The following is a 12,466-nucleotide window of genomic DNA, read 5'->3' on the forward strand; positions in this document are numbered from 1 at the left end:
TTAAACTTGGAAGTTTGACCGGGGAGTTGACTTTTTGATATCGGGGTCGGAATCCAATTCTGAAAATTTTCACAACTCTGTTATGTCATTTATGACTTGTGTGCAAAATTTGAGGTCAATCGGACTTGATTTGATAGGTTTCGACATCGAATGTAGAAGTTGAAAATTCTAAGTTTCATTAAGCTTCAATTGGAACATGATTCGTGATTTTAGCGTCGTTTTATGTGATTTGAGGTTTCAAATAAGTTCGTATGATGTTTTAGCACTTGTTGGTATATTTGGTTGAGGTCCCGAGGGCCTCGGGTGCGTTTCGGATGGTTAACGGATCAAACATTGGACTTAAAAAGCTGCTACAATTTTTCTCTTCTGCTGAATATTCTGGGCTGTGATCGAGCCCAGATATCGAGCCCAGGGTCGAAGCTAGGGACGAGGCTCAGGATCGAGCCCAGATATCGAGCCCAGCTCGAGGGCCATGATTGAAGGCTCAGGCTTGATGCCAGGATCGAGGCCATGATCGAAGGACCAGGTTCGATGCCATAATCGAGGCCATGACCAAGGTCCAGGCTCGATCCTATGATCTAAGCCACGATCGAGGGCTAGGCTCGAAGGCCATGATCGAGGCCCAGTTCGAGACCCAATTCCGAAGACTGCCTGGGCAGTTTTATAAAAGAGGGCATTCATCACATTCGCCATTTTTAACAAATTGGAGATTGAGCAGAGGCGATTTTGGATAGATTTTCAAGGAAAAACATTGGGATAAGTGATTCTAATTCGGATTTGGTCTATATACACAAATATATCATTGTTTTCACCATTTAATTAGTGTTTTGAGATTGAAATTTGGGAAAATTTTGAAATCTCATAAAAATGAATTTTCGAAATTTCGGTATCGATTCGGAGTCGGATTTGAGTGAAACTAGTATGGTTGGACTCGTAATTGAATGAGTTGTCAGATTTCGTAACTTTCGCCGGATTCCGAGACGTGGGCCCCATAGACGAAATTTTAATTAATTTCGAATTTTTATTGAAAATATAGTATTTTCTTATGGAATTGATTCCTATAATATTTAGTGATTGTATCGAATTATTTTGGCTAGATTCGAGCCAAACAGAATTGGATAATCGAAGAAAGGGTCTATTAGTGGATTAGATTGGAGCAAATTGAGGTAAGTCTCTTGTCTAATCTTGTGAGGGGAAAATTACCCCATAGGTAATTAAAGTAATAATTGTTGCTAATTGTGGGGGCTACGTACGCACGAGGTGAAGAGAGTCTGAGCGTAGCTATTATTAATACTAAATCCGGGTAGTTTAGGACTCAAAGCATGAATTACTTGTATAAATTGTATTCTTTGTTTAATTAATATTATTTGATATATATATATATATATAGTGAATTGTTAGATAAAAATATTAAAAGATGAAAATCTCATATACTTGATTTTCTATTTAAATTAATTAATTGTTAAGAGAAATTGTTCTTCCTCCTGAATTTATTTTATAATTATATATATATATATATATATATATATATATAGTGGATTGTTAGATAAAAATATTAAAGGATGAAAATCTCATATACTTGATTTTCTATTTAAATTAATTAATTGTTAAGAGAAATTGTTCTTCCTCCTGAATTTATCTTATAATAAATATACTCTCATTCCAGAGGTACATAAGAAAATGTCCTCCTTTCTTGTGGAGCGGGCCGAACGCCTCGGCATGATAGATGCATCTATAGATCGTGTCACACGTCCCTCGGCAGTGTACACGACACTCTGGATCGGGTCGTACGACCTCAGCAAAAATCGTACTTAATAATAATAATTACACGATACTTTGATAGTTTATTGCAGCTTGTGAAGCTAATTAATAAATTGGAAATCTCTGGAATATAAAGAATTATTATCCCTGCTTGCTAAGGAATGATTGTTATTCCTGTAAATGAGATTAATTGATAAATTAAAAATTTATTGGAATTGAAGGAATTTAATTACTTCTGCTGGTTAAATAAATTATTGTTATATTCTGTCAATCATGCTGATTTAGATATTTTAGTTTTATTTCAATTATAATTATTGACCCATAGTGAGTGTCAAAGTCGGCCATCTCGTCTCTACCACTTCGAGATTAGGCTTGATACTTACTAGGTACACGTTGTTTATGTACTCATACTACACTTGCTGCACTTTTTGTGTAGGACCTGAGACAAGTACTAGTGGATGACATATCGTCTTACACCCACGTTATCTAGGGGCGTAGTGGTGAACTGCCTTTCTGAGCCGTTCTGCGGCTACCAGTGTCTTTTCTTATATTTACATCATGTCTGTCATTTCAGACATTATTTGTAGTTTTGTAAAATCTAATAGATGTTCATACACTCGTGACACCAAGTCTTGGCACACATATTGATATTATTTTTGGGAATTTAAACTAATCGGTATCTTTTATATTTTCTTTAATATTGCTAGTAAAAGAATAAAATTACTTAGAAAATTTTCTGAAAATAATTGATATATGTTTAATTTATTTGTTGGCTTGTCTAGCTGTAATATTGGACGCCATCACGACCTATAGGTGAAATTGGATCGTGACAAATATTTACAGATAAAATGCTAATATACATAGTAATCTCTTCTTACACTTCCGTGTTATATCCACATAATTCACACCTAGTAAACTTAATGATGAAAATAAATATAAAATTTTTTTCCTAAAAATCATCGCAATACAGCTAAACGCAAAATGAATTAAGTCCTTATTAATAGGAATAGGAACACGCATTTCCTGAAGTTCACTGGAAAAAGAAATCGATTTTTTGTACCTCTATCTCTTTTCTTATAAGAACCTTCAAATTCTTTTCTCAATATCAAGTTCATAGGACCTGCAAAAAGAATTAGGTGGTTCTCACTTGATTAAGACTCAAGGTTTTACAAAAGATGCTAGAAAGAATTTCTAATAGTAGATCTAGAGAAATGTTGTTGATGGTCCCTTTTGGTGGTGAAGGTGCTGGAGTACTATCAAGGTATTAAAGTTTAGATGTGTAAGAGAAGCCTCAATATTTTCTCGTTCAAAATAATCTACATACTTAAGGTTTGATAACTATCTTTGGAATTAGGATTGCCAAATCTCGTAAGATGTCATTTTTATAGTCCCTAATGCCTCAAACCAGTTGGTAACCAAACAACAATATTTGGCAGTTCAAGTATTGTAATTTCAACCAAATTAAAACAAGAATCTTCTTACACAAGGTAGTTTAAAAAAAATGGACTAATAGTAAAGATTGAAAGTCATGACCAAGATATTATATGACATATCCAAGGACAATAGTAATGGTTCAATCAAGGAACTAGTCAAGCAAACAAAAAGATAGATTAACTTGTAATCGTTAAGACTAGCATGAAGAGATATAAGACCACTAACAATACATTGATTTTTATCTTTTCTAAACATAAGTTAGCAATTACAAGCAACACAAAGAACCTATTTTTCGTAGTTCATACTATTTGCTTCCTATGAGTTCTCAACAATTTCAAGAACGATTAGCAGAATATACATTCAAATATGAAACGAAAAAGAAATTGTTACTTTGAAATGGCATCCTCGGCACTTGTACTACTTGTTTGCTAACTGCCTTCTCCTCTCATATGTGTCTTGAGCTTTCTTATTCTCAAGATCATGTGGTTATCAAAAATAAGGGAGAAGCCACCATCGATATTCAGATATTCTAACAAAAAATTAAGACTTCAATTCTAATTGTAGGAACAAGTATGTAAACTCACCTCATAAAAATTACAGAAAAAGGAGCCGGAGCTTATTGTTACATGAATAAGGGCTAATCACAAAGAAAAGGAACTACAGGTGATACTAGGAGCAGAAAATTCAATTTTTATATTGGTAAACAATACATGAAAATGAAATAAAAGACGTTATTTAACAAGAAATAACTACAACTGCTATATGTTGTCCTATTGATTCCAAATGTGAAGTAATACCACAACTAACTAGAGAGAATGAATGTAGGGTAGGTCAAAAACAAGATACAAGAAAGTTACCCTGATTGTATCATAATGGTTCCATCCAACCTTTAATGAAAGCTTTCCCAAAGCAGTATGTATGTCCTGCCTCGAGCCTCTATATCCTAGACAAGAGGAGGGTAGTATATCCGTATAAAAAATAATACTATGTGTAGATTAATATTGAGTGTATCATGAATGATCATTCTCTTCATCTTTTCATATGTAGATGGAACACCTTCATAAATAATTTATGGGTGTTGCGCGGCAACTTACTTTAGCGTATTTTGCTATATGTACACTAATATTTGTATCGTTAGGCCTAGTTACATGAAATCCGGAAAATCAACTAAAAAGTATGTATTAAGATTTAATTCCAATTTAAAATATAAAAAAACTAAGTGATTTAAGTAGAGAAAGAAGCAGATAATAAATAGATGTGAGTTGTGTTGTACTCTATCCCCTTTTCTTCAATCTCTGCGTGCTTTTAATATGATATTGTTCTAAGCAACTCTCTTTGTGATATTTCTTTTCTTGTTTCCTCCTTCTATTATGCTGCAACAGTATCACTACTTCATAGACACCTATCAAACTTTTGCTTGAATGGAGAGTTAATTTTTTTTCAAATATTTGGAGGATATAATATTGGTCAGCCAAGTTTACCACACTTTGAAAGAATCTGCTCATATCTCCATCGTGTAGTCTCCCTCATTTTTCGATTCTTATTCCAAGTTAAAGCAGAACTAATCTAAATTTGTATCTACTTACGAGAATTAATATCAACTTACACCTAATTCTCTTTTCACAACTTTCATTCATGATAAACCCCAGTAAAACCGCAATACCAATCATACATCTAAAGAAAGGTGAGACCAAATTCTCTTAAATGGAAAGAATAGGCATACCATGTTTATAAGATAATCCTATATGTTTCATAATATACTTCATGTCCAGAGGATTCACTATAAAGATCCCCTTTAACAGAAATACTTTTTCTTTCTATTCTCTCGTCCCTCTCTCCAAATTCATATTCCTAGTTCTCTAATCTTCAATTAATAACCCACTGCAAGTAATAAGGAGGTATCCAATTACCCTCGATAATTTACAGTTAAAATATTAGGGTTGATTGTAAAAATAAGATATTGGGTATGTGGGAGAACAATCACCATCTTCTTCATGCTTACTAGACAATCCTAATCAACTCAACAAAGCCAAAATGAAGATAAGTTGTCTTACCGTGAGATGGTGGCGGCAATGGTGAAATAGAGAAGAGTTAGTTAACGGCGACTGAGCAGCGGCGATGAGAGTCTTTACCTAGGGATGGATGGTGACCATCGACGGTGAGACAGAGAAGGCACGATGGCAGCAAAAAGTTACTTTGGGATGGTGGCCAACTATAACGAGAAGAGGGCAGCGGCGATGATAAACTTCATTTGTATTTTTGAAATATTTTCCAAATTTTTGAACTTAGTTGTTGATTAGAAATGGAGGGAATAGGTGATTTTAGTGAAAAAACCCGGAGGGAAAGCTAAAATAATACTGTCAGCTTTCAAGAAATGTCTTTTGGTGGTTTTTCATATTTATCGCCAGTACAAAGGTAACCAATATCGGCTAATTCGCAGTTGCCACAAGTATTTGGATTTTTGGAATTATTTACCAGCCATTAGGTTATTGCCGCTAATTAATTACCACTAAAAGTCATTTTTGTTGTAGTGACATGCGTTCATCTCTAAGATACATTGCATTGACATGCGTACTTGAGATACATGCATAGAGATGTATTTCTTTTTCCTATCCGGTTTTGGTGACACTCATGATTTCACCTGTATATTTACATATATGTATAGAGATGTACTTTCCCCATGCTATCTGAAACTGAAACATCTTATTTATTGTTAAAAGGTTTTTGGGAAACAATTATGGTTTTCAAACTTACTCATGTATTTTGGGATTTTTGGTATTTGGGATCTAATGTATCTTGAAAAGCATGCCTATTTTTTTCGTAACTATGCACGAGCTGAGTTATTTCTTGTACCATCTTTATTTTATTGTTATGAACTGTTGCTGGTTATTGGAGTTAGACTCTGACCCTTGTCCCAGCTAGTCACTACATTCAACATAAGGTTAGGTTCGTTACTTATTGAGTATATGGAGTCGGTTGTACTCATAATACACTTCTACACCTTGCGTGCAAATGTTGGATGCTGATGTAGCTACGTATGGCGGGAGTTGGATCTGAAGATGTACCTGCGTGCCGGTCATAGCTGCCACTTAATCTTGGTAGCTTTAGAGTTTTAATATGTTCATGTATATTCCAAACAGATGATGTACTTTATTTCATACCAGCTTTATAAATTTTAAATCTTAAACATTCATGAATAGTACTACCAGTCCTTGAGAATTCTTGATAAAAGAAGTTTTATTATTATTTATTTTCATAATAAATCTCACTTAAATTGGATATTTATTAATTGACTTATCTGACGGGTTGGGTTAGGTGCCATCATAACTAGGTGGATTTTTGGGCATGACAAGTTGGTATCAGAGCTCTAGGTTCATAGGTTCTACAAGTCATAAGCAAGTGTCCAGTAGAGTCTTGCGGATCGGTATGATGACGTCCATACGTATCTTCGAGAGGCTACATGGCATTTAGGATAAACGTCCCATCTTTCTTTCCTTATCGTGCGACATTGATTCATCTTGAAACATAACTCTTTGAATTCCCTCCATGCATTCGTATGTGCATGTGAGCGCTCGGTATCGGCTGTGCATCACCGGCTTGTGATTCCATGGATGAGGTGCGAGATGTGATTTTTGTGTGCTGATGATGGGCCAGTCTGGAGGACTTGAGGCCGGGTTTTGACTGTAGCTTGAGCACAAGGATTTTGGCTATGTGAGCACATGCTTTTGGGACTTATGTGACAGGTAACGTCCCTATGAGTGAAATTTGTGACTCGATGAGTGGCTGGATGGCTATATGATGAGTATGATGCGACCGCAGGATGTGTTCAAATGGATTGAGTGTAACGAGAAGAGTTTGCTTGAGATGTAAAAAAAACGGCTATCAGATGCTTGATTGCTATCTTGATGTGACGTATAGTCTCGAGTTATGAGTGTAGTGAAGGGTCTTTCATGTTACTTAATTTTGGAATGAATTCGATTCTCGTGTATTATTGATAAGTTCCGACTCAGGAAGATTGAGTGATTGTATAGTGATTGTGGTTGTAAAAGGGTATAAAGAGATGTCAGTTTGAGGCTAAGCAAGTGGGTTATAACCTGCGGAGTAATCTACGGATGTGTGATTTTATGATGTTGTGAGGAGGCTTTCTTTTCTACCAGTAGGTTATATTTGTGCGGATTGAGTTTGGATCAGTTGTAATAGTTGACCTGACCGTCACGAGGATGAATGTGAGATTTGCGAATGATTTGAAGTATTAGATAGTTTGTGGTACATGAGCTTATGAAGGATTTAGTTGAATCTCCCTATGGTATTATGGTAGTAATAAAGTATGGGTATTGCGAGTTATCGAGTGTTTTGATCTATGGCTTTGAGCCAAGTGGGGGAGTCTGCCATCGATGATTTGATTGCATGGTTACGTGTTGTATTGGTTGTGGTTTGAGGCATACTTGTGGATCAGTTATGACTTACAGAGGTTGAGATCAAGGATGACTCGAGTAAAACAATTTCCGTATACGGTTTATGTTACACTTTATGAGTATATGGAAATCATAGAATAAGTTGAGTTGTTATTCGTGACGGATGTAGTACGCACAGTGTATTAATTTGCTCGGTTGCGTTAAGGCAGGGTTACTTCTTCAGATGTTGTTGTGCTAATAGGGCACAGATCGTTCGGCCAGTTTGGGTGGTACAATTGAGATTTGTGCAGAGCGGATGACTCTCGAGAAGGTTCTGATGGATTCAAGATTTTTATGTAGTAATTGAGAATTTTGCATATTTGTGTATGGCTAGAATCTGAGATTTAAGTTGAATGGTATCGAGACTTGTGGCATTTATGTATCATTATGAATTCTACATTTCAGTATCAGGAAGGTAAAGGAAATAGATTCAGGTTCATGACTCTTCAGAGTGGGTGTCTCGATTGTGGTACTTGTAGGGTGCTTGAGAGGGAATACATCGGCTTATGGGCCTTAGGACGGTGTAGTTTTATTCTAGGATCTGATGGTAGCTATAATCTCGTGTTATAGTCGCTTATTGCACTCTATTTTACTGCACTTTAATTGAGTTTGAGTTTTAATCGCTAGTGTTTTGAACTAATTGTGTGTTTTATGCCTTGTTGGAGGATTCCGAGCTATGTGGATGTTACGAAATGAATTCGAGTGATTTGGAATTTTGAAGTCTGAGTAAAAGCCCAAGGGATAAAGTCGGGATCACGTTCAGGGGAGGAGACCAACGTCTGGATATCAAAAAGTCAAGAAAAAGTCGTACTCTAAAAAAACAACACTAGCGTGGCACGTGGGGCGGTGCGTCGCGCCTGTACATTTTCTGGCTGCCTAACAGATTTCAACTCTCTAGACTTTTCCACTAATGCCCCGCATGGCACGTCGCTCCATGCGGCGTGCCTGTGCAAATTCTACAGAGCAAGTGTCCTATTTCGCATAGGAAAAGTGTTTTCGTTTGGGCCCGTCCCTACTTGGTATATATACATGGGAAAATATTATGTTAGAGGAGTTTTGAAATATCTAAGACGGAAGGAAGCTAAGGAGGAGGGGGAGAAGAAAAAGCACAAGGAATTCATCATTCAATCCTCACTCAAGACACGACTTTGGATCGTTTTATGTTTTTTTATACTTTAACTATATTTGTGATAAATTACTCCATGTCTATGCAGTAGTTTCCTTTACGGTTTGATGGATTTGGTGTATTGATATTTGTTTGTGGATTATAACTTTAGTTTTATGTATTGAAGCGTTTTTGGATGATTTAATTGTTGCACCTATATTCACTTATTCATATAATCGAGAGAGACATAACTTTTGATACCTTTGCATTATCTTGTTAAACGAGTTCATTAATTCTTCTTAGTAATCGAAAGAGGCTAGTTGAATCATTGACTAAACTTAGTTAGGAGGATAATCGAGAGAGGTTCTTCTAAAGATCAATCCACTATGCATTCTTGCATATCTTAGCCGAGCTTAAATTGGTTCATCTTGCGGGGTTGAGACTTAATCGAGAGAGGAGTTTCTACTAAATGATTGAACTAATAATTGAGTGAATTCGAGAGAATCACTTGAACATTAGAAGTGAATTATCTAGAGTTAGATCCCAAATAATTATCTTGCACCTATCCTATCAAAACCTTATCTTCTCCCATTGATAACCTTCTTTGCTCATTACTTGCGTCGATTGTCATTAGTCAATTGTTTATACTCTTAGTTAATTTTAGTTTTAATCACATCAATCTTAACTGTTAATTATCCTGGCAAGTAATTAAACTACAAATTACAAAAATACTATTTAACTCTAATCCCTGTGGATACGATATTATATTATACTAATCCCTTTAAGTGGCGCTATTGCCAGGGATTGGCAATCAATAGTGTTTGAAATAGTTTGTAGTTCTAATTCAGAATTTTGTTTTATTTTATTTTTCCCCTTTTATGGTTGGTGTTCTTTGACTGTACGTAGGCTATAGGTTAGATTGGTGCATGACTCGATCTTCTGGGAAGGAAGTGCTACCATACGAACCAGAAATCGAGAAACAACTGCGACAACTAAGGAAGGAAAGAAATCTCCACAAGAATATAGTGAAAGTTGGGCAATCCTCAACCAAAGAAATTATGGTAATTGATGATGATAATATGAATTTGGTTGCAAGAGAGGCAGCCTAACAACGAGAAAAAGCTGTACAAGATACTGAGAAAGCAGCTCTTCGAAATGCACAACTTGTCTATGAAGAGGATGGGGTCGGAGAATTGCTCATAATCAACCCTTGGGTGCAGACTAGTTCGGAATTATACCTCCCGGGGCTAGGAGACCACTTGATGATTATGCTAGATCGGTCTACAATTAAGGATTATCAAGTATTAGACCACCTCCAGTTACAGCTAACAATTTTGAATTGAAGCAAGAGTTGCTCCAAACTCTGTAAAACTGTTGTGTCTTCAAAGGAAAGATGAACGAAGATCCAAACAAACATCTGATGGACTTCGAGGAGATTATGAACACCTTTCAATACAATGGTGTGTCACAAGATGCAGTTTACTTAAGGGCATTCCTCTTCACACTCAAAGATGATACAAAGCAGTGGCTTAGAAGCTTTCCCCAGGGATCAATTAGAACGTGGGAGGAGATGACCAGAGAATTTCTTGATAAATATTTCTCCTCAGCTAAGACGGGAAAGTTTAGAAGAGAAATTCATAACTTCTGCCAGAAAGATAGTGAAACTGTGGTTGAAGCTTGGGAGTGGTTTTAGGAATTAGTTCGAAAGTGTCAACATAGCGGAAGTGAACTCTGGATGCAACTCCAGGATTTTTGGGATGGATTGACACCGGCCTCACGGAGAATATTGAGTAATGCAGCTAGAGGCCCGTTGATGAAGAAGACTCTGGAGGAGATAGTCACAACTTGATACAATGGCAAAAGAAATACGGAGGCTCACCTTAGCTTCAATACAGAGTGAACCTCATGTAGCATGTGATAATTGTGGAAGAGGACACCCTACTCATGAGTGTCAAGCCTCAACTGAGGAGGTGAATGTTGTGGGTAATTACAACTTTAATGCAATGGGTCAGAAGTACCCCGGTTTTTCATGGAGTTCACCTGGGGTACTGCAAATGCACGACAACAAAACAACCCCAAATTTTAGGGATAAGGAGCTTTAGTCTTCCAAAATTAGCAAAGGCAGCAGTTTCAGCCTCAACAACCTATTCAGCCTGGTCTAGAGGATCTAATAAAGGCCTTCATTGTCAAGACAAATGAGAGGTTAGATGCTCACGGGGCAGCTATCAAAGAATTGGTCACTGGGTTTTTAAATTTGAAGAGACAAGTGGGATATATAGCAACAATATTATCTAAAAGAGTCCCAGGTACTTTGCCAGCTGATACTGAGAGAAATCCCAAAGAAACAGTGAATGTTGTGACCTTGAGAAGCGGGCAAATGTTGAAAGATCCCGCTCCAATCCAAAAAGAGACGGTACCTAAAAAATAAAATGGAGAGCAGCCAAAAAATGAAGTTGATAAGAAGAAGAAAGACAAGAAGGAAGGTGACAAAAATAAGGAGGAGGAAACTTCGAGAAGGGATGAATCTAATGAGAGCGAGCATATGCATGCTTTACCTTTTCCCCAAAAGCTGTATAGAGAAAAGCTGGATAAGCAATTTGAGAGGTTTCTAGATATGCTGAAAGAGGTTAATGTAAAATTGTCATTCACAGAAGTGCTCTCACAAATGCTAGCTTATTCAAAATTATTGAAGGATATCATTATAAAGAAGAGAAAGATAGAAGAGACCTCGGTGGTCAAGCTCATAGAGCATTGCATAGAAATCATGCAAATTAAACTCCCACAAAAGTGTGGAGATCCAGAGAGTTTTACTATACATTGCTCCGTAGGCTTTATTAATTTTGACAAATCTTTATGTGATTCTGGTGCATCAATTAATCTAATACCTTTATCTATTTACAGGAAACTTGAGAAGGAGATTGGAGAGATAAGGTCGGTGCCAATATCTTTGCAGTTGGCAGACCAAACGATTTTAATACCCGAGGGGATAGTGGAAGATGTTTTATTTAGGGTAGATAAGTTTGTATTTCCCGTACACTTTATAGTAGTAAATATGGAGGAGAACAAGGAGGTCCCTCTCATATTAGGAAGACCATTCTTAGCAATGGGTATAGAAATCATAGATATACACGAGAGAAGACTCATGCTTAGAGTGGGTGAAGATACTGTAACTTTCGAGATGAATGTAGAAACGAGGGCCAAAAAGGTAAAGCCAACTGCAAGTATTGAGTAGAGGGTGAAGAGTTCGAAAGAAAAGGATGCACCGAGCAAGGAAGATAAGTGTGGGGTGCACCCCAAGAAGGCTGAGAAAAAGTTGTCGGCGTGGATGTGCATTGGTTCGAAGGCGAGGAATGGATCCCGACTTCGACACAGACCCTGACTAGATATTCAGAGAAGTTCCCTTTACCTTTTGCTTTTTAATTGTGTGTCATGGGAAAATGCCACAACTTAAAGTGTGGGGTGGGGATAGCTTTTTTATGTTGTATGTATATGTGTTAGTTTAGTTTTTGTTGTAGTAGTTAGAGATAGAAAAATTAGAAAATCTATAAAAATTGGAAATTTTTTAATTTTTCCCAACGATGGATATCATTCGACGGGTTTCTTGAGGGATTAAAGTCGAAAGAAAAAGACAAAAATATTTTCTTTTGTTAGGTAGTGTGATAATTCCCCCTTGGTTTTTCTTTGCGCCGCGATTCTTTTCCAAGGGTTTTGT

At 36.6% G+C, this 12,466-nt stretch overlaps 1 protein-coding gene across 1 annotated transcript; it reads left to right on the forward strand.

Annotated features, from left to right (window-relative positions):
• The first annotated feature begins 10,607 nt into the window (after positions 1–10,607).
• LOC138904412 (uncharacterized) lies at positions 10,608–11,986 on the forward strand. Its single transcript, XM_070192910.1, has 3 exons — positions 10,608–10,799; positions 10,871–11,101; positions 11,195–11,986. Exons 1-3 carry the CDS (start codon positions 10,608–10,610, stop codon positions 11,984–11,986), a joined length of 1,215 nt encoding a protein of 404 aa, XP_070049011.1.
• The last annotated feature ends 480 nt before the right edge of the window (positions 11,987–12,466 follow it).

The sequence above is a fragment of the Nicotiana tomentosiformis genome, chromosome 2 (genome assembly GCF_000390325.3).
Source record: "Nicotiana tomentosiformis chromosome 2, ASM39032v3, whole genome shotgun sequence".
Taxonomy (NCBI): domain Eukaryota; kingdom Viridiplantae; phylum Streptophyta; class Magnoliopsida; order Solanales; family Solanaceae; genus Nicotiana; species Nicotiana tomentosiformis.